Genomic DNA, 20350 nt, shown 5'->3' with positions numbered 1-20350 from the left:
CAGTCCCAGGCCCCCTGGCCACCTACATGTCCTCAGCATGGTCTCATACTATTAGGATTCCCCTTTTGGGGGCTCAAAAGAGCTCTGCCATGGAACAGCACCCCGCCCAGCCTCAAAGAAATGTGCATTCAGCATTGCCTGTGGGTCTGTGCATGGAGGCTGCATGCACAGGTCATGCCCTCCCACAGGGACAAGCAAATTTTAATACCTACACATCCTCCAGAAGAAAAACAAACCCTTCCACATTTAATTCGAGGGTTCCCAAGAGTTCTTGCTGCATGACAGTCACAGCTCCCAGCTCCAGGAAAAGCCCAGGAGAAGAAAACAGCTTAGCAGCAGCAGCAGAAGCTTGTAACTCAGGAGAGGATTGCCCCCGTGGGCAGACACACCAGCCTTCAGTATAGCACAGAAGAGCTGGCATGGCTGTGCTTGTTGCAATGCTGCATCTGGATGGCAGCCCTGGGATGGTGGCAGTGGGGCAGTGCCAGGCTGTGCCCACCCTACGGATTCTGTCACAGGCTGGCAGAGCCTCTTGGATAGGGGATGTGCAACCCATCCTCATGCCTCCTCCTCTCTGCACAGGCGTGCTCATCCCCACATTCCTCCAGCACTGCCCAGGTCACCCAGACCTCCTCAGCTCATCTATCCTGTCCTGGGCACTCTGCCACCCACCCACTCTCCCCATAGCTGCCAGCCCCGTGCCCGTGGGGCTCCAGTTACAGCCCTATAAAGGGGGACAGGGCATGGAGCCGGGAGGGAGGGAGCCACTCTGCAGCCCTGCGGCCATGGGGAGCGGTGCCTTCGCCCTGGTCCTCACCCTGGCCCTGGGAGCACGTGTCACCCCTGCAGAGAGGAAGGTATGGGGATGGGTGATGATGGGGATGTGGCATTGGGACGCAATGTGGGCAGCCAAAACTTCTCTCTTAAATGCCATTTTGGGCTGGGACGAGCAGGAGCAAGCACCTGGTCCTGGCACTAGGCAGCATGTCTTGGGGTCACTCCCCAATATCTGATACGTCTTCCATGAAGCTTTTCTCTCACAGGGCTACTGTGCACACAGGGCCTGTGCTCAGGAGCACCACGCACAGAGCATCCCCTGCCACGGGATACGTGTCCTGGGCACCATGTACAGAGCATCCCCTGCCATAGGGGCCTGTCCCCAGGAGTACAATGCTCAGGGCATCTGCTGCTGTGGGGTCTGTGTCTGGGTGTATCATGCATGCTGATGTGCAGGGACGAGTGGCCTTGTTACAGCATCCATTCAGTAGCCAATAGCACCCGGGGGAGCATTTCCCCAAACTGGGGACAGGACGCTGTCAGCAGAGCTCACAGCTGTGGCTATGGGAGGGTGGGAAGAATGGGTTCCCCTTCTGCTCTGTGCATGGGGGCACAGGTCCCATGGCTGTATCCCTTCAGTGCCAGCTCAGTGGGCTGTGGAGGAATGATCAGGACTCGCTGATGGAGATTTCAGCAGTGAGGGACGACGGCAACTTCCAAGGGAAATACCTCACGTGGGTCACCCTCAGTGGTGGCTGTGCCCGTGTCTCCCCCCTGACGGGTACCCAGCAGCAGCCCAGCGAGGGGGGATGGCCCACCTTCGCTTTTGCCGTGCGCTGGGACAAGTTCTCCAGTAAGTGTTGGGACACCTGGGGACAGCACTGTGGGGCCACTGAGAGCCTCACAGGTGGCCAGCAGTGTTTTTCCTTTGCTGGGTAGTCTGCTGGGTGATGCTTTGGTGCAGCTAAGCAGAGGGAGGCAGCAGCACTGGCCCAGTGTGGGATTAATGGGCAATGCTGGGATCACACAGGGCAGCCTTCCCTCACCCTCACCTTTGCAAAGCTGGGCAGCCCTAAATGGCCATGGTGGATCTGGACCCCATTAGGACACAGTTCCCCCATTGTGGGGTAGATGGGCTCATGGTTGTCAGAGTGGGAACACAACTGTGTCCAGGAGGACCCCAGGGAAGGGGAAGCAGCCAGAGGGCATGGGTGTTGTTTCCACCAACCTCCCACCAAGCGCTTCCCACAGATGCCACTACTGCCTTCGTGGGGCAGTGTTTCGTGGACAGAGTGGGAAAGGAGATGCTGAGCACCATGTGGCTGCTGCGTGAAGCCGTCGAGTCCTTCGATGAGGAATGGAAAGCCACAAGGTAGTGGAGGGATGTGGGGGATAGTGGACCCATAGAGGGGCCCTTCCCAGGACCCCTGAGGATAAGCATCCCTTTGGGTGAGGGGACCACCCCTGGGAACCTCCCTGGCTGTGGGTTTGGAGTAGAGATGCCAATGACTCCTGGCAAGGGGCTTGCCCTGCCCAGAGGCATCGAGCATCTGCTGGAGGCATGCTGCGGGGCTTTTGGGGACAGCTCTGTCACCCACTTGCTCCGGCAGCCCTCAGTGGGTTGTGTCTGTGGGTCGTCCCATGGGAACTCTCTGTTTCCAACAGCGTGGGCAGAAATGTCTTCACACGTAAACGCACCCCAAAAAGAAAGGTCCTGCCGAGCTTGTCCCCGCCCTGTGAGGCTGCATCTTCACCTATCCTGTGAGGGCATGCTCTGGCTCCAGTCCACCCCGCCAAGTCAAGCAAAACCAGCTTCTTGCATAGAAATAAAATTTTAAAATCACATAATCTGTGGTCATCTCTTTTTTAAAACTGCTGTCACTCTCACCTTGAGGCAGCTTCTGCCCCCCACAGGTAAACCCACAGAGGCAAGGGCTTGCCATCCCCCTCCCTCAGAGACATCTGCATCCCTGATCCATTCCTCCCATATCCAGCTCCCTGGGCTCATTTCCCACCTCATTCCATACTGTGCTATCACTCCTCATTTGCCTGACAGTGGCAAAGGTGGCATCAGAACCTCAAACCCAGCCACCTTCCTTGCAGTGCCTTCACAGTTATCCCCACCAGACACCTTCCCAGTCTCTGGACTCCATGTTTCATAGGGCTGAGCAACAGAAGTAACAGTATCAGCAAATGTGAGATGTCAGTAAAGTCCTTCCTTTCTCCTTCACTGCATCTGAAGTAAAATGTGCCCAGCTAAAGCCCCAATCCTGTTGCATCCCATCCCATCCCATCCCATCCCATCCCATCCCATCCCATCCCATCCCATCCCACACCATTCTCCTGAGTTACAGCCAGGGATTTTACCCTTCTCTGCTGCTGCATTTCATCAGTGCCACACTATCTGTCTCTGTGGGCACCTGCCAGGCTTACTCAGCTCTTTTGACAGTTTTTGGCAGGTCCATGGGTGAAGATGAAGCTTCTTGCAGACGAATTACAAACATAACCCAGCCATGAGGATGCCAGCACATTAGCTGCACAGTCTGTCAAGCTTGGCCTGGCCCCAGCCAGGCTGGTGCACTCTGTCATGACGTGGAGTGGTGGCTGACACCTCCCTGGCACTTCAAACAGGTCAGTTTGTCCCTGCCAAGCAGCATGGAAAGGCAGGGTCTGGTGTCAGGCCAAAAGGGTGGGGGATGGTATCCAGGGCAAGAGTAGGAGATCGTCTAGAGGGGATTTCTCAGGCCCCTACATTAAGCCCATGGGTCTGGGACTGTAAAAGGTGACAACAAAAACAATATATTGGGAGAGCGCTGGTTTCCATTCATCTCAGCCTCTGGGACCATCCAGACCAGAGGGCAAGGTGCTGAGCACCAGCAGAAGCAGCAGTGGAGTCCTGCGGTATGCCTGCGCTTGTGGTGGGCACTGAATGGTGACTCTGTCACCCCCAGTATGCACACTGCAGCCCCAGTGCCCCAGACACAGCTATCCCAGAAATAGCACGTGTGCATGTACATAAATCTCACCTTATTTTTCAGTTGCCCACAGCCCTGCGTCTGCTCCAGGCATTGCAGAGAGCAGAGAGACAGCTCAGGATCACAGAGACATTGCATGTTGTGCTTTGCACATCCAAACTCCCGAGGAGCGGCAAATAAAAGGTAGAGGTGCAAACACAAGACTGGTTAAAATGCTGGGTGTGCTTAGCAAAGGCTCGCTTGGAACCCAGTGCCCCTCTAGTTACTCTTCTGTCTTGTAAAAGCAAAAGTAGCAAAATTAGCAGCCCATACCTAAAAAAATGCCAAGGAAATGTTTCTGCTGGTAAAGCAGAATGAACCAGGGATGCCCTGGCAGTGTGGGCAGCATCCTGATCAGGCAGTGGCATGAGCAAAGCAGGGAGCAGGTAAACAAACAGGTAACAATTTGCAGCCTGTATGCACAGGAGGTAGATTCCCAAGGAAGGTACCTGATGCTTTTCAGGCTGCTATAAAGGCCTTAAAAAAGCCCTCAACCCCTCCTCTCTGCACAGGCGTGCTCATCCCCACATTCCTCCAGCACTGCCCAGGTCACCCAGACCTCCTCAGCTCATCTATCCTGTCCTGGGCACTCTGCCACCCACCCACCCTCCCCACAGGTGCTAGCCCCGTGCCCGTGGGGCTCCAGTTACAGCCCTATAAAGGGGGACAGGGCATGGAGCCGGGAGGAAGGGAGCCACTCTGCAGCCCTGCGGCCATGGGGAGCGGTGCCTTTGCCCTGGTCCTTGCCCTGGCTCTAGGGGCACATGCCACCATTGCAGAGAGGAAGGTATGGGAATGGGTGGTGTTAATACCCTGTGAGACCCCAAAGGCTGGGGCTGCCTCAGCGGGGCATCCTCCTTCAGGGGGGAGCTGGGGCCAGGCTGCTGGAGCTGGTGGGACCAGCATTGTGCAGGGCTGTGGGAAGCTATGGAGAGGCTGGGAGGGAGGGACCTCTTCTGCAAGGATGCTCCTCGCTGTGGGAATCCATCCAGGGCCAGGCAAACAGAACCATGCCCCAGAGAAACCCTGTTTCTGACTAAGTGTGCAGGGAAAGCAGTGCATCCTCTGCTATACCACGGGGAGGACCTGCTCAGAGTAGCAGCAGCCTACTGAAGGCCACCAGTGCCATGGACGCGAAGCTCGGTGGCATTGGCTTCACACAAGGCCCATGGCATGGCCCACAGTGCTGCAGGCATCCCTGGGCACAGCCAGGGTGGTGGGGTGGGAGCAGGATGCCTTCCTTGCCTGCCTGGCACCTCAAGCCACAGCACTGGGCACCCCAAACCCACAGTGCCTCCTGTCTGGGTCGTGGCGGAGCGACACGGGCTGCCGGATGGTCGTGTCTGCCCTTGGTCAGGACGGCAGCTTCTCCGGATCCTACCTGCCAGGTCCTGCTGCTGGCAACTCCGAAATGCTCACCTCGCCACTGGAGGGGTCTCAGCAGGACGTGGGGCTGGTCCCACAGCCCACCTTCTCCTTCACCGTGCACTGGCAGCTCCGAGGTAAGGCAGGAGGGGGCTGTCAGTCCGCAGCAGGGATGCCACTGAGGGCTGGCTTTGTGCCTTACCACCCCAACTCACATCACCTCGGACCCTTCCAGACTTGGAGGCAGTCCGGACAACCACCTTCCTGGGCCAGTGTTATGTGGACACCAGTGGGAAGGAGACTCTGCAGGCCCTGTGGCTTCTGCGAGAGGCGACGAAGAGCCCCGAGGAGGACTGGAAAGCCACACGGTGAGCACTGGGTCCTGTGCCAAGCTTTCTGCACCTTGGGCTGCAAAAGGGAGAAATTTCACAAGATGAGGCGTGGCAGTAGTGAGAGGGTGATGTGGGCTAAGGACCATATCCGTGACCTAGCCAGCCTCTGTGTCCTGGATGTGTCCCAGGACAGGTGACCTCAGGACTCTCCTCGCACACTCCGCATCAGAGCCCACTGTGGAGTTTCCCCTCTGTACCCTTCACCACTGCACAGCTAATCCCAGCTGAGTGAACCACAGTGATCTGGGGTTTCCTGCAGGATTGGCACCAGCTTTTTCACCCGGATAAAATGACATCAAACAGGGAAACCCAGGAGGCCCAGAAGATGGCACTGCCAGGTTCTGCCCACAGTGATATGCTGCATTTCAGCAGCTCTCAGCCCACAGGCTCATGCTTGCCCAGGTAACTTCATCCCAGCGCGAAGGCTGGGCATCAGGCACAAAATAAAAGGTTTCTGTGGGGATGCAGGGCTTGACTATGGTTTCTGCCCTCCCTCAAACCTATGGGGTGTGCCTTGCCCTGCAGCCACTTTCCCCGTAGGTTGGCTTCATGCAGCATGGCTGAGGATAAAAGAGTGTCTGCAGCTAGGGGCTGTCCCATGTCCCTTCCTGGGCAGTGCTGCAAACCTGCTGCTGTGTCGTGTGTAGCTGATCCCTTGGTGTCTGTCCCAAATATCTCCAGAGATGTGGGGCAGCAGGATGAAGCACAGTCTCAAAGGAATGCCATAGGCAGCATGGTGTAGGGCTGCAGGGCACCAGTATGAGGCACAGCCTTGGAGGGATGCCACAGGCAGCATGTCTCAGAGCTGCGGGGCAGTGGGATGAGGCACAGCCTCAGAGGGATGCCGTGGGCAGCATGTTCCAGGGCTGAGGGCCAGGCTCCAGACTGAGCAGAGGAAGTTTCTCGGGCGCCCAAGCGCACAGGGAGGCTGCAAATGGCTTTTGCAGAGCAGGCGGTGTCCCGGTCCCAGCCCCGGCAGATGCATCATGCTGATCAGCTGCCAACCATCCCAGGGCTCCCAAATGGCCCAGTCCTCAGCACGGCCATGCCCCCTGAGCAATGCACACACGAGGATCTCCAGCCAAGCCCCTGCTGTGCTGTGCATGGCTGGGGGATGTGGCAAGGACACCTCTGGCACTGGCTGGGGTTTTTCAGGCACCTCAGCCGGACCTCTCTGCTTCCTGCCTCACACACCTTGCCAAAGAAGTTCCCACACAACTGGCAGCTGTGGGGTTCACCAGCCCTAGGGCTGAGGTGTCTGGTTTGGGAAGCTGCGGGGAGGCCATGGCTCCATCATTGTACTCCCAGCTGCTTTTTTAACCAAGTGCTCAGACTTCTGCTAGTTTTTCTCTAGCAGCTGATGCTAGTGGATAAAAGTAGGATGGATGGTGACACAGTATTTAGGTTTCCCTTAAAAAGAAGGCTATTCCTCCTGCTATCAACTGAAATTCCCATGTCTCTGATAAACCCTGATTCATTTAAAAAAAGGAAAACCTGATTCCTTTAAAGCTGTGAATAGGAGGTGTTTCATATCAGCAAAACAGCCCAGGCCCTCCTCAGCAAGAGAAGGCAAATTCCATGCTGTCCTAACTTTCAAGGTGTCACTGCCCTGGAAAGGAACTGGCAGTACTGACACTCGGTGTGTTACCAGGCAGAAAAGAGGTTTCCATTCAATACCACCCACATGGGACTTGCCAAAGGCAGAGCAAAATATTTTGTCCTGAAAGGCTCGTGTTTCTGTTCAAGGTGTTCCCATGATGTTCAGGCAGGCGCCTGCAGGGAAAAACAGGTCAACCTTTGGAGTAACGGAGTGAACACAGTGGGGAGGGCAGGCAGGGCTGTAACACCTACCAAAGCGAGAGTGCAGGCCTCTGTGTGTGTGTGTGTGTGTGTGTCATTCTGGGCACTTTTATCATCCCTGCCCTTTAACCCAAGGTGTGAGGCACAGGCTGGGCTTCCTTCCTCTCTCTGGCTCAGAGCCTCTCACTCTGAGAGATGCAAGAACACACATAGCAATGAAAAACAGCAGCCCTGGGAGAGTATGGGCTGAGACCACAGAGCAACTGTCTGCAAACCTTCTAGGAGACACAACTCCAGCACAGTACCCGGCCCCGTGATGTCCCAGCCCCTGCGGCAAGCTTACCCACCGAAGGGCTGTGCTGGCTGGTGCAGGCAGTACCTGGGAGCAGCAGCATGTGTTTGGCTGCGTTCGATGAGGAGCCTGCAGTGCTCGTCTGGCTCCCTGCCTGCTCCCCCAGATCCGTCTCCCCTCCTGACATTTAGCCCGGGCAGCCAGCTGCTGACCCTATGGCCTCTGGCCAACCATCAGCCCCGGTGGCCACGCCTTGCTTTGCTGGCAACGTGACCGTGTTTAATTTCAAATGACTCAACCAGTATTGATTAGTGCTGGGCCAGGGACTCCAGCTGACATCAGTGGCATTACACACCCCAGCTTTGAACTTTAAGAACTGAAATGAAAAGGAGAACAGGGTGCTGGACCTTCCTGCCACCGTGCACAGCTCCTGGGGAGTAAAGGTCCCATGGCTTCCAGCGGATGCTCCTGGGCAGGACAACCTGCTCCCGGTACCAAAGCTCTGCTGCCAGTCCCGCGGCAAGGGCCGCCCCTGGCACAGACACAAAGTGCAGCTTTCTGTCCCGCCTTTGCTTCCCCGGTGGGTTTCAAGCGCCGTGCTGTTGGCACCCCTCCAACCCCCTCGCCGGGCTCCCGCATCCCCGGGCGCCACGCAGCGCTCCACGGGGCCAGGCAAAGCTTCCCACGGACGCAGGTTTCGCAAGCCCCCGCAGCAGGCAGGGCCCTCCCTGCAGCCCCCGGCCGAAGGGACGCGGCCGTTGCACCGCCGCGGCCCCGCTCCGCTTCCTGCGATTGTGCAGCTCCCGGTTACGCAAGCGGCGGTGCGGACGGGCTCGGGCTCCTCCTGCTTCCGACCGGGGCAGCCGCTGGCTTCCGCGGCGCCGGCCCGCAGCCGGGCACGCGTGGGCGCTCGCGGCACCCGCTCGCCTCCAAAAGGTGTTTCGGGAGTGTTTTCGCACCCCCGAAGCGAGGGGTGAGAGCAAAGCAACTGCTCTGCAGACTTGCACCGTGCCTCACCAGGCCCATCTGCACAGCTGCAGGCATGGTCAAGGGAAGGCAGCACACGTTGCCTTGGGTGTGATCGCGCCCGGTCTCCCTTGCGTTCCCCCCCACGACGTCCCCAGCCCCTGGCTGAAGCAACCACTGAAGACATAGTCACACACTAGTAGATTTTATTATTAATAAGGAAATTATTAGCTATCATCCAAATCTAGTTGAAGATGTCCTTGCTTACTGGACAGGGCTTGGACTAGATGATCTTTAAAGGTCCCTCCAACCCAAACTATTCTATGTGATTCTACAAAATGTCCTGAAGTAGGACAAGAAGAGATGCTCAACAGGTACCATTAAACTAGATTCCAGGAAAGACACCACTCACCAACTCAAAAGTGTTTCTGCTCAGCCCCAGAGAGTGACCACAGCCAGCTGACTGCATCATCACCCAGTGAAGCAAAGCTCAGGCACACAAGGACAGAGCTTTGAAATTGTCCCATGGCCAGCAAAGCCTTCAGAAGAGCAAGCAAGCTCTCCTGCTCTCTGCTCCACAATCCCTCAGCAGTACAGTTTAAGACATGCCTTCTCCTCGAGGCCCAGAAGCACTGCTCCCCACGCTGCAGGACATGAAAAATTCAACCCCTACAAGCAGGGAAACAGCACACATGGCTCAGGAAGGGCTCTGTGTTACCTCGTCTAGTGGGGTCAGGAGCTGTGCCCATGGCTTACAAACCAGCAGGAACAGGTGACAAGCAGAGTCCATCACAATGACAGGACCACCCCCTGGAGGGGGCAGTCCTGAAGGTCAGCTCCCTATTCCCCACCTAGAAATCAGGCAACACTGCAGGATCAAAGGAAAAGGACATGGCACACCTGTTTGCAACTACCAGAGATGGTATCAGGTGCAGGTATCAGGTTCACCTCCACTTGGGCAGGGAAGGATCAGGGCAGCAGCTTCCATCACCACTCACCTCCAGTCAGACCAAGCATGGGCATCTCAGGCCCAGCCGCCTTTACCCTCTATGTCACACACCATCCCTGCAGGCCGTGGAGGCATCCCAGGCTGCAGGTCACCTCAGCAGCTGTAGCAAAACTCCCAGAGTTTCATACCCCATCTCAGATACAATCCTACTATAGATATACAGAGCAGAATGTCAGAACAAGTCAACACTAAAATCCCTCAGTGGCAAACCCTCCGAGCTGCCAGCAATCAGGAGAGTATTCAGAAGAATCTTCTTTGATAGATTATCTACCTATGCAGCTCCATTTGTCCCAGCCTGGCAGAGTGCCTGGCATCACCCAAAGAAGCAGGAGGTGGCAGCAGTTACATCTCATCAGCAAGGTGCTGCTAGATGTCAACTTTGATGGTGCCTTCCACCCACTCCTGTATCCTGACTTTCTATGGCACCAGCACCACCATCTGCAAAGGGTTGCTCTGGGAGAGCTGCTCCTGAGGCTGGGGAGGGCCCAGCTGGGAGGCTGCTGACACCAGGACTGTGGATGAGCTGCTGTTATTAAAATAGCTGGGATCAGGGTTAGGTGGACTCTGCACCTCCTCCCACGATTGACTGCGGATCCCTAACAGTGAGAGATCATCGGGGTCTGGGCTGAACCCCTCCAGCGCAGCGTCCTCCTGCACATCAGGTGCTACCTGGTTTGGGAGCTCGCTGATCAGCTGTGGCAGAGCTGCAAGAAAGTAGAGCCAATCCTGTCATTCCCCACCTCTGACTGCCCTGCTCTGAGTACAGGTCTCCACAGAGCTCATGAGAAGAGAACCAACTGTTCAACTAGGGCTCTCTCGTCCCAGGGGAGGTGGGGAGAGGACGTTGAGCAGCTGCCAGGCACAAGCATGTCCTGTGCTCTGAGAGGGACTGGATCCCTCTCAGTCTTGTTCCAGCCCTGGCCCAGGGCCCTGCCCCCTGGCAGGCCACTGACACGGGGCCGAGGAAGAGTCAGTCCCAAACTGGGGCAAGACAGCAAAGCCAAACCTGGCAGTCACCCCAGGCAAGGGGCTGTGGGGTTGGAGGTGCCCCAGAGTCCAAGGCTGCCTCTGAGGAAGGTGTTCAGCAGCAGTTCACCTCTGCTCAGCCCCTCAGGTACTCACCTCTGAGCTCCCCCTGTGTATCAGTGTTCTGAAAGGAGCAAATGCTTTGAGGCTTAAAGAGGCAGAAGGACATAACCACCATCTGGAAACAGAAGGAAAATTGGCATAGGCCTCAGCAACACTGTTGGCTGCAATAAACATCCCTCTCCTGAACTTACAAGGACTGCAGAGACCCCTTCACAGACACTGGGGCTGAAAACACTTACCATGGTGCAGGTTTTTATTATGGTAGTTTTGGTAGTGAAGCGTTTCACCAAGGCCTGCAGTCTCCGCAGCTGCTTGAGCAGTGACCTGCAGGAGAGCATACAACAATGCAGGTCAAGGAAGCTACTGAACCAAGAGTTGGATGCTCCCCTCTCACTGCTTTGCAGCCAAGGCCAGGCCACAATCCCAAGAAGAGGAATAGACTTCCCCACCACATCTCCTGCAATGTCCAACAACAAGAACTCACATGTTCTTCTTCCGCAGCAGCTGTATCTTGTTCTCCAGCTCATGGTTCCGAGCTGTGCAGGCTGTCATTCTTCCCAGGAAAAATGAACAGCACAGGGGAAAAACAGAGAGGTTTTGGTAGTCAACAGCAAGGATTTCATAGGAATCTCTACTCAGATGATCAGCCATCACCTTTTGGTAGGTGGGGCAGGTAAAACTGCTCCTGGGGTATACGTGGCAGCACCTGGAGCTAAGCTCAGAGAGTAGCACCTCACTTGAGTTTTGAGGAGGGGTGAGCCCTGACCAGTCCCACAGAGAAGCACCACACTAACCTCTAAGGATGCTTGCTACCAGTGGGACACCAAACCTGCAGATCTATGGTGTCAGGCTGTGTTGCAAACTGGAGAACACACTTGGACCGGGCAGGCCAGCGCCTGGCTTGAACTGAGCAAGCTCTGGGCCATCTACCAAGTGTAAGAGAGCAGGGTGAGACATGCCCCGAGTTTCTGAGCCCTCTGAGGGCAGCTGCTGCTCCACAAGGTCAGCCTCATGTTCTGTCCAGGGTGGGAAGACCCCAGCAGCAGCATGGTGCAATGGCTCATGACCAGCTTCCCCCGACCCCAGCCCTGGCCCTGCTCTTGGCCCTGCTAAGAGCACATTACGAGGGAGCTGCCGTTCCCTGTGACCCAGCGGGTCATGTATTTGTTTCCTTACTCATACTATCAGGCCCTGAAGGTCCTGTGCACCACAGACAAACCAAACAGCTTTCTTCTTGCCCTCCCTTCCAGCCTCAAGGTTCCTGGGAGCTAGGCTGATTACTCCCTTGTTTACTGGCCTTGAAAGTCCCAGGCACTTGGCCAGCTATGTGGTGTTGATGACTGTGTCACAGAGCAGGGAAGCATAACAGCACATGCAGCACTGTACAGAAAACCAAGCAGTAACAAGTCCTAAAGGGAAACTTGGACCAGAGCTGCTGCTGGATAGTGAGATGCAAGACTCGCTCTGGCCAGGGATACCTCCATCATCACCAGCTTCCTCCCGAGGGGCGCCTCCGCCATCACCTGCTTCCTCCCGTGATGGAGCGAGTGATTTGTATTCCTTTATCTCATTTTCACACCTCATTATATCGATACAGCAAACCATGTATTAAGACCTGATCAGGTCTGCAGGGCCCAGATGATTAGAAAGCATAAGTCAAGTTGCATTAGGATCCAGGTGATTAGAAATCATAAATGAAGTTGTATTACAAATTCTGTACTAAGCTGCCTATAGGTTGCACTGCATTGATTCTGCTTGTAGAAATCCTGTGCCACTCTAATCACAAAGTGTGCCATACTAATCACACTGTGTTGAGAAAACACAGGTTTAATTGAAACTATGCTTTAGTTCTGTCATTGTTCTGCCAAGGGTCTGTAAAAGATCCTGTCTGTCCCCTCAGTGTAGGGGGACACTGCTGTGTGCCCATACCTTTTTCCAGGCCCCATGTGCATCTTCCGACGACGACGACGACGACTATTCTGGGCTGACTGCTTGCTCTGGATCTTTGGACGCACCTTCTTCGGAAGCTGCTTTCTGACCTGCAAGGGTCATTCCTTGTTAGCAGCAACCCCAGGGTGTTGGCAACCAGTCCCTAACAAACCCTACAAACGTTGCCACACTTGGCCCTCACGCTCTTGCCCTCTGTCCCTCCCACACCACTGAAGGAAAGGCAGCAGCTACAAGGCAGTCTCTGGCCTGCTGATGCAGCCAGCAGTTTCCCCAGTGTAGCAAAAGTGAGGCTTTGTACCCAACGGTCACAAAAAAGCACTGAGCTCACAAGCCACTAGGCAAGCAGGGAAAAATAGGTTGGAGGCACTTCTGGCGTAATTGCCTCCTGCAGTCATGAGCGAGGAGACTGACAGCAGACAGGTCTCATTGCTCCTTGTATGCACCTAATTAGCAAAGAAGCGGCTGTTGCACACATGGGCACCTCCCAGGCCTTGAAAGGAGGAAAAGAATGCCAAGCCCTGCCACACATTGCCCTGAACACGCCACCTGGGCACCAATGCTCTCATCAAAGCACCATCCTGTGTTTTCAAACGCATACTCAGGCTAGAGCATCCAAGTAGTCTGAATCTGTTTGGGAGTGAGAGACTGTAAGGAGGACTCACTTTTCTTGGTGGTGGAGAGGTTGGTACTGAAACATCTTCTTTCTCCCAGAGGGGCCTCTTCCCCTCTATCAGGATCACCTCTGGGAAATCCGCCTCTGGGTAGGTAATCTAGAAAACAGCAAAAATACACCTGCTGAGAATGTAAAGCAAAGGGGGTCCGCCCCAGAGCAGAGTGGGCATGCAGGAAACACACAGAACTGGGACCAGCTCTCCCAAAGAGGCATCATGCTTTCCTCAGAGATATCTCTCAGAGGAACCAAGTCAGAAGAGGAGCAGAAGCAAAAGCTGCGGGCCACACACGTGGCAGTCAGTACCTGCACAAAGGCATCAGGCACAAACTGTGGTGTGGCATCCACAGCAACAACAATGGGGAAACAGAAGCTCTGTTCCTGTGTCTTGCTCATCCCTTCTGAATCCATGTTCATCCCTTCCGAATCCATGCTTGTCCCTTCCGAATCCATGCTTGTCCCTTCTGAATCCATGCTTGTCCCTGAAGGAGAGTCAAGCACTGCATCTCAGTGAGGCAGTAGCTCACCAGCCACTTCTAAGTAGCACGAAACCACAATTTTATGTCAGCAGAATGCCACTACACTTGGTTCTCTCCATCACTGCCTGCCACTCACCCAAAAAACCCCAATATAAGACTACTTTTTTTGTCTGTGTCCAGGATAGAGAGAGCCCACGTACATTACTTACCAAGGTAAATAGAAACACCTTCTGCCATGTCAGGCCTCACGCTTTCCAGCACAGGCCAGGTCTCATGGAGGGAATAGTTATGATCAGCATGCACAATATCTGAGCTCAAAGAACTGCTGGCAAGGTTGCTGCCAGGGCTATGGTACAGATGCTGATCCTCAGAAATGCCACTGTCATTATTAGCAGGTGAATGACCCTGCAGCATGCAGGGTTCATGTTCAAAGGAGCTCAGCAGTGAGGTGATGAAGTCATCCATCTCCTTGTCCAGGACCTGCAGAGTAAAAGTTTTGACTTTTTCAGTAGAGAGCCAAATGACCTGAACCACCACCTGGCAGTGATTTCTCCCAATGAACTCACCTCAGGCTCTGGCAGGTCTTCCATCAGACACTTCTCCGTCTCTGGGGCTTCAAGGTACCGAGCATTATCCTTTAGAATGAAGTCGAGGAGGTCGTCATCTATCAGGGTAGTCAACTCCTCTGAGCACGACATCTGAGCAGAACACTCAAAGTGAGCACAGGCACAGGGGGAGACACCAGCACTCCTTTGAGATGCCCATCAGCCCTTACAGACAAAATCTCAACAGCTGCCAGAGCCCTGCAGCCCACGAGTACTGCCCCCAAGACGGCTATTATACCAGCACTAGTGGTCCTACCACACCAGTGTCCCCACCAGATTACTGAGACCCAGCCACAGGAGCCATGCTTTAGCCAGTGCTCAAAATCTGCAGGAAGGAGAAAGTGGAAGGGCCCCAAATTTCCTGACATCGAGCGCAGGGAAGATCCCACTGCTCCCCTGAAGCTCAAAGGTGCTCTACCGCACTCTGCTACTTACTACACTTCCAGTAATTAATCTATAGCTGTATTTATATCTCTCTAAGCGTCAGACACAATATACTTTTAAGCCAAATGAAAAATGTCCCTTACCTTGCTGTCGATATCAGAAGCCCGGCAAAGTGTGTCTGAGCTTCAAGCAGTAACCTTCAGAGGCATCCTTGCTCAAGTGGAGACCTCACTGGGCTTAGGGAGGCTATGAGTATTGAAAGTGTAACGGGATGAGACTTGTGATCAACTCCCCCCTTGATGTTTGTGCACATGCGCAGCTGTGGAAGTTTTAGTTTTCTCTAGTCCCAGCTTGGCCAGTGCTGTTATCTCCTGATAAGACCCAGCCGAGGCTCCTGGGTCCCTGAGAAGATGCAACCTTGTGTGGTTCTCACGGTTTGCAGGGCTGGTGTCAGTCAGGCCTTCGTGTTGGTGATGCTTGAACCAAAGCACTGTGCATCCCCATTAGTACCATTAAGCTTTCACATCTACCTGGCAAGTACCAGTCAAAAAAAAAAAATCCCAAACAAACCAACAAAACACCCAACCCCTGTAAAATCCAAAAAAATCCCACCCGAAAATAGAAGGCCTGGGCAGGGCTTCTATTCTTCAGGGCTGCTGTGCCAGCTGCCTGAGTGCAGGAGGCTCGTTTGAAGGGCTGACCTGACCAGATACCACGGTGAGCAGACCCTCCACAGCAAAGAGCAGACCGGACAGGGAGCTGGGCAATGCCTTTGGGAAGGACATCTCCTTGGGAAGCAAAGCCCCTTGCTTCTACAGACACCAAGCATTTTTTACGTGGCAAGGATGCGCTGGGCAGACAGCGAGGAGAGGAGCAGGACAAGAGAAGAGAGCGGCGAGGAAGGCTGACAGGAGCGTGGAGGGCAGGAACCGCTCCCTGCCACGACACCTGCCTGAGGATGGACAAGATGCCTCTGACAGCCTGAGGCGTGCGGCCGGCCCGCGGTAAGCACGGCGTGCCCGCTGCCTGAGGGGCAGCCGCGGCCAAGCGCGCAGAACGGCCGCAGCTGGGACGAGGAGCACGGCCCCACCGGGCAAGGAGGCATGTCAGCGTCGAGGGTCCGTCAGCCCCCTGCCGTCCCGGGACAACCGGCTCCCTGGCAGCGCCCGTTTGCACCGGGCGGGGCGAGGGGAACGGCGGCCGTGCCGGACGCGTCCCCGCACTCCGTTCCATCCCTCACCTGAGCGCGCCGCTGCCCGCCCGCGCCGCGGCTGAGCGCACGCGCCTCCCGCGGGCCACGCGACGCGGCAGCCCCGGCCCCTCGCGGCGACGCCGGCGGCGGGCACGGGGGCGGCTCTGCCGGGGCGCGCGGGGCCCGGGGCCGCGGGTGGAGGCCTGAGGGCGCGGGCAGCAGGCAGAGCCGTGCCCTGCCCCGAGGCGCAGGGCTGGGCTGCGTGTGCACCGTGCGGAGTGTAGCCCCGGGCGTGGGGACAAGATGTTGTGGTTGGTGGCGGGGGGGGGGGGAGGAACGAGACCGGGCGGAGCACGGCCCCGGGCTGCCGTACCGCACCGGGCCGTTCCGGGCCGTTCCGGGCCGTTCCGTGCCCTGCCGTGCCGCTCGGCTGCGTGCGACGGCGCGGCGCATGCGCGGCGGGGGGCGGCGGGGCGGGAAGCGGGCGGTGCCGCCCCACTCCGTACAGCCTCGGCGGGGCCGCCGCGCTGCTCCTGCCCGCGCACAGGTACGGGGACTGGGGGACGGGGAGACTCGGGGAACGGGCCGCGGGGACCCAGTGACCAGGAGCGCCCTGGTTCCCGGGGGGGTCCCGGAAACGGATGTCTCGGGGGGAGGGGCCCCTCCCCCCGCCGTGACCGGGGAGGCGGGGGGTGCGGCACGGTCCCGGCTACCGGGACTTCTCCGTTCACGCCGACGCTTCTGCCCCGCGCTGCGGTGACCTGGGGCCTTCTGGGGGTCGCCCACGCCTTGGCCTGGTGTCGGGGCGCGCCCATGTCGCCCCCGAGGCGGGCCGCTCCCGAGCGCCGAGGCCCATCGGGCGTCCCGGGGCAGCGCGGCCGGGCGTGGCGGGGCCGGGCCTGGCCCCGTTAAGAAGGGCCATGTCCTTGCTCTGCCCCGAGGCGGCCGCCGCCGCTGCAGGCCTCAGGCTCGGAGTCTCTGCTGTCCAGGCCCGGGCCAACATCCCCACCTGGGAGGTCCCCTGGGGCCGAGCGGGAGAACTCTGGGCTGCGGCTGCGGGCCCTCCAACGGCGGGGGGACGAGCTGGGCACGTCGGCGAAGCTTTCCCGCTGACAGCCCGGCTGAGCGCGGCGGGAAGCGAGTGGGAAGGGTGTCTCCGGGCTGCGGCGCGGTTTTGGGTGGGGACGGCGGAGGACACGCTCCCCATGGCTGCGGCACAGCCCGGGGAGGCCACCCCACCCCGTCAGCTCCCGCCCGTCGTCCCGGGACAGACCCCGGGCCATCGGCCCCCTCACTGCGGGACGGGGAGCTGGGGTGTGACCTGTGCGGGGTGGGATGAGTGCTGCGGGGGCAGGACTGACCCCCATCGGGAAAAAGCCAGGGTCCTGCGGTGTCCCGTCTTGGAGCGGCTAATGAGGCAAGGGAAACCCTGCCCCATCCTCTGTGCGTTCACTGCTCAGCCCTGTTCCCTGATGGATCCTGCCTGCGCCCCTACAAGCTCCTCAGCCCTTTGAATCTGCCGGCAGGATGTCTACATGCTTCTGCCGTGGCTTCATCGCTGGCTGTTAGACCCATATTTGGTAGCAATAATTGTTTACTCCTTTCTTCTCCTTCAGTCTCGCTGCTGAGAAGGGGAGGGGACATATTTTTGGGATCTTTAGTTTTGCCAGACTCTGTGGGTCACCGAGTAAAGGGTCTTAAAAACAGACTGTGGGGTGAGATCCTGCTAAATGCCAAACGGGCAGGTGATGGTGTGTGGCAAGAAGTGCTGTCCAAGAACGCAGCTTGCTTGCCAAACAGAAGCAGCAGGAGTTTGGTGCATCCCCAAGTGACAGATTTAGGGAAGTGGAGTGGTAAAGCTGAGAAAGAGAGAATAGGGACCTGTGGGATGCCTTGCTTTCTGACACTGAGCTTTGCTGACTGCTAGGTGGAGAAATTCCCACCAAAACCCAACCATGCTCTCCCCGATTTCCCCTTTCTGTCTGTCTGGTGTCATGGCAGCGGATGAGTCGCTTACACTGGCAAGCATGAGTGCCTGGATCCAGGGCGCCTGGTGCTCTCCTGAGTTTGTGAGAGCACCTGCTGCACCTCAAGTGCTGCTTTTGAGATGCTACACCGGAGGGCCAGCTTGCTAAGGATGCAGGAGTGGCTGCCGGGGGTGGCACCATTTGTGCCTCCTCCCTTTGGAGGGCAGGGGATGTGTGGGAAATGCTGGCAGGTATTGGACAGAGCTGCTTCACGTAAGGACAGGTGAGCACACAGGCCAGCTGTGGTCCTGCAACCCTATTGCCCATCCCCTATTCACTTCCCACACTGAGCAGGGCAAGAGGATGCTCCAGACACAGCCCTGGGTAACAGTTGGCAGCAGAGTTGCCATGGGGCCAGGGCTGGACTTGCTGACCTCTCATGCTCCTTGGGGTTAAGCTTAGCCTCAGCTGGAAAAAACCATCATCCCATATGACATGGACAGTGTGTCTGGGAAAGAGGAACTGGACTGAGTGGGCTCAGCAGCGTGCCAGCACTGTCACCAGCCAGAGCTGCTGGCTCAGCCTTCGTATTGGCATGGGGCTGAGCCACCCGTGCCCCTCGTGCCTGTAGTGGCTCTGTGTACTGGTCATGTACTGCAGAACCCATACAGAGTCTGGTCTGACTTCTTGCCAGGTTAATTTTTGACCCAGTTCATCATGCTGCTGTGCAGACACCAATGTGCTGGCAAGTCTGGCAAGCACTACGGTGGCCTGACTGTGCCGGCAGCCATACTGGCCGGGCTAGCAGCCCCGTGCCTGTGGAAAACCCCAGCAGTGGGGCGATTTGCAGCTGACTAAGCTTCCTGCAGCAAGCTCCCAGGCTGGGGTGGTTCAGACTCGGGCTTTTCCCAAGTGAAGTTCGACATTGCCATATAAAAAAAACCCCAAAACCAACAACAAAAAAAACCCCACCAAAAACACCAACAAAACGACAAACCCAAACCTCATCTGGAAGTTTGTTAGAAAGAGCATGATAAAAATGGCAAAACTGTTGTGTTTGAAGATGTGCAGCGTGTTCTGGAAACTCGTTGTGAGTGTCCCAGCAGGCTGCTGTTGGATTTTGGTTGGGTTTTTTTGGGTTTTTTTTTTCCTTTAAGATACAAAACCTTCTCTGTAGCCGTTCTCGCAGTGCTAAACGCAGCCGATACAAATATAGCAGTTATGTCACGTGACGGAAAACTTGCTCTCAGTGGTCCCAGCAGTGACACGGTAGTTCCTTGGGCTGGCACGGCACTGGCTGCCTGTGGCCATCTCTGCCTTTAAGCAAAGCCCACAGACCTCTGCCACCAGAATGGTTTTACTCACCCTAGGGCGAGGTGAGATGGAAGCAGCTGGGATGGCTCCCAGAGACAGGAACTCCATCAAGAGCTTCCCCCCCTGCCCCCACTTCCCCCATTTTGGGATCGTCTAGGGAGCATGCTCGTAGCTCGAAGGGTTGCACACAGCTTGCTATAAAATGCAGAAGTGTGTTAATCTGTCTGCTGGCTGGCCAGCTCAACTCTCTGATGCCTTATCTGCCTTTGCATACCGACAACCGATTGAGAACGGGTTTGCTTGCTCTGGAGGCGAGCCAGCAGAGAAATTTGGTGTGTGTTCATTGAGACTTGGTTTGTTTAGATTGTTTTTTCTTTTTTTCCAGAGGGACAACTTGAATTTCGCTGTCCTTTTCCTTCATTTTTTCTGCTTCGTAGCACAGGGCTCCCACGCTGTCTCATCCATTACATCTAGTCCGTCTTTTCCTTCCCCACGTGGTATCCAGAAGGGAGAGGTCTGCAGGGGCTGAGCCCTGTGTTGGTGCCCTTGCAGGAGGCAGCGAGTTTGCCAGCGCTGTGTGATTAATTGCCACGTTTGCTGACAGATCTCTGGGTTTTTAGGAGGTGTACTTCTTAGGCAACAGAAAGTGTTTCTGCTTTAGACACTGATGTCAGCAAAGTTCAGCTATTGGAGCCTGTACTGTTTCTGCAGAACACGGGAATGAAAATGAAACATCTGAGGTCTTCCTTGGTGTCGCGAGCAACTTCCCTGCCCTTTGATGTTTTTGTAAGAGCTTGGGAGTGGAAAGGCTCAAGTAGTTGTCTTTCTTTGGGAAAGCACGGTGGTCCCTGTGAAGGGTGTGCTAAGGGTTGCCTCCAGTGCAGCACCTGATTCTGTTTGGCTTCAAGGAGGGCAAGAGGAGGCTGCAGAAATGGCTGGGCATGGCTTGGCTCCTCTTGGTTCCTCTCTGCTGTCAGATGTTCGTTTTCCCCTCCCCTTCCTCTCTAGTCTCTGACCTTGTCCTAGCAGTGGCATGTTCCTTTTTCCTGTGGACGGGACGGAAAGCGGTTTTACACTCAACTGGA

General features: G+C 56.3%; 4 protein-coding genes across 5 annotated transcripts in view; 3 read left to right on the top strand and 1 right to left on the bottom strand.

Annotated features, from left to right (window-relative positions):
- Positions 1 to 689: 689 nt before the first annotated feature.
- On the top strand, positions 690 to 2542 carry LOC104552145 (avidin). Its single transcript, XM_010195886.2, has 4 exons — positions 690 to 857; positions 1417 to 1630; positions 2029 to 2149; positions 2443 to 2542. The coding sequence occupies exons 1-4, from the start codon at positions 744 to 746 to the stop codon at positions 2540 to 2542; spliced, it is 549 nt and encodes a 182-aa protein (XP_010194188.2). The 5' UTR covers positions 690 to 743.
- A 1964-nt stretch (positions 2543 to 4506) lies between these two features.
- On the top strand, positions 4507 to 5841 carry LOC104552218 (avidin). The gene is made up of 4 exons (XM_010195885.1): positions 4507 to 4578; positions 5083 to 5293; positions 5392 to 5524; positions 5808 to 5841. The coding sequence occupies exons 1-4, from the start codon at positions 4507 to 4509 to the stop codon at positions 5839 to 5841; spliced, it is 450 nt and encodes a 149-aa protein (XP_010194187.1).
- Positions 5842 to 10032: 4191 nt separating this feature from the next.
- Positions 10033 to 14501, bottom strand: CREB3 (cAMP responsive element binding protein 3). Its single transcript, XM_010203750.2, has 9 exons — positions 14370 to 14501; positions 14013 to 14283; positions 13631 to 13743; positions 13317 to 13409; positions 12634 to 12743; positions 11189 to 11257; positions 10944 to 11028; positions 10738 to 10819; positions 10033 to 10319 (listed from the first exon to the last, which is right to left on the bottom strand). The coding sequence occupies exons 1-9, from the start codon at positions 14499 to 14501 to the stop codon at positions 10033 to 10035; spliced, it is 1242 nt and encodes a 413-aa protein (XP_010202052.2).
- A 1944-nt stretch (positions 14502 to 16445) lies between these two features.
- TLN1 (talin 1) overlaps positions 16446 to 20350 on the top strand; it is a 34819-nt gene continuing 30914 nt past the window's right edge. For both annotated transcript variants that reach the window (XM_062017397.1, XM_062017393.1), the window contains exon 1: positions 16446 to 16531. The gene's annotated coding sequence lies outside the window, so the exon portion shown is untranslated. The remainder of the gene's footprint in view (positions 16532 to 20350) is intronic.

The sequence above is a fragment of the Colius striatus genome, chromosome Z, assembly GCF_028858725.1.
Source record: "Colius striatus isolate bColStr4 chromosome Z, bColStr4.1.hap1, whole genome shotgun sequence".
Taxonomy (NCBI): domain Eukaryota; kingdom Metazoa; phylum Chordata; class Aves; order Coliiformes; family Coliidae; genus Colius; species Colius striatus.
The sequence above is the reverse complement of the archived record's forward strand: the minus strand, read 5'-3'. Positions and strand labels throughout refer to the sequence as shown.

Excerpts from the sequence above, each read along its gene's own strand:
- LOC104552145 (XM_010195886.2), top strand. The coding sequence starts at position 744 with ATGGAGCCGGGAGGGAGGGAGCCACTCTGCAGCCCTGCGGCCATGGGG. Across the intron at positions 858-1,416 it reads TCACCCCTGCAGAGAGGAAG|TGCCAGCTCAGTGGGCTGTG; the intron begins GTATGGGGATGG and ends GTATCCCTTCAG. Across the intron at positions 1,631-2,028 it reads GCGCTGGGACAAGTTCTCCA|ATGCCACTACTGCCTTCGTG; the intron begins GTAAGTGTTGGG and ends CGCTTCCCACAG.
- LOC104552218 (XM_010195885.1), top strand. The coding sequence starts at position 4,507 with ATGGGGAGCGGTGCCTTTGCCCTGGTCCTTGCCCTGGCTCTAGGGGCA. Across the intron at positions 4,579-5,082 it reads CCACCATTGCAGAGAGGAAG|TGCCTCCTGTCTGGGTCGTG; the intron begins GTATGGGAATGG and ends CCAAACCCACAG. Across the intron at positions 5,294-5,391 it reads CGTGCACTGGCAGCTCCGAG|ACTTGGAGGCAGTCCGGACA; the intron begins GTAAGGCAGGAG and ends GGACCCTTCCAG.
- CREB3 (XM_010203750.2), bottom strand. The coding sequence starts at position 14,501 with ATGTCGTGCTCAGAGGAGTTGACTACCCTGATAGATGACGACCTCCTC. Across the intron at positions 14,284-14,369 it reads AAGACCTGCCAGAGCCTGAG|GTCCTGGACAAGGAGATGGA; the intron begins GTGAGTTCATTG and ends TTTACTCTGCAG. Across the intron at positions 10,820-10,943 it reads TAATAAAAACCTGCACCATG|ATGGTGGTTATGTCCTTCTG; the intron begins GTAAGTGTTTTC and ends TTCTGTTTCCAG.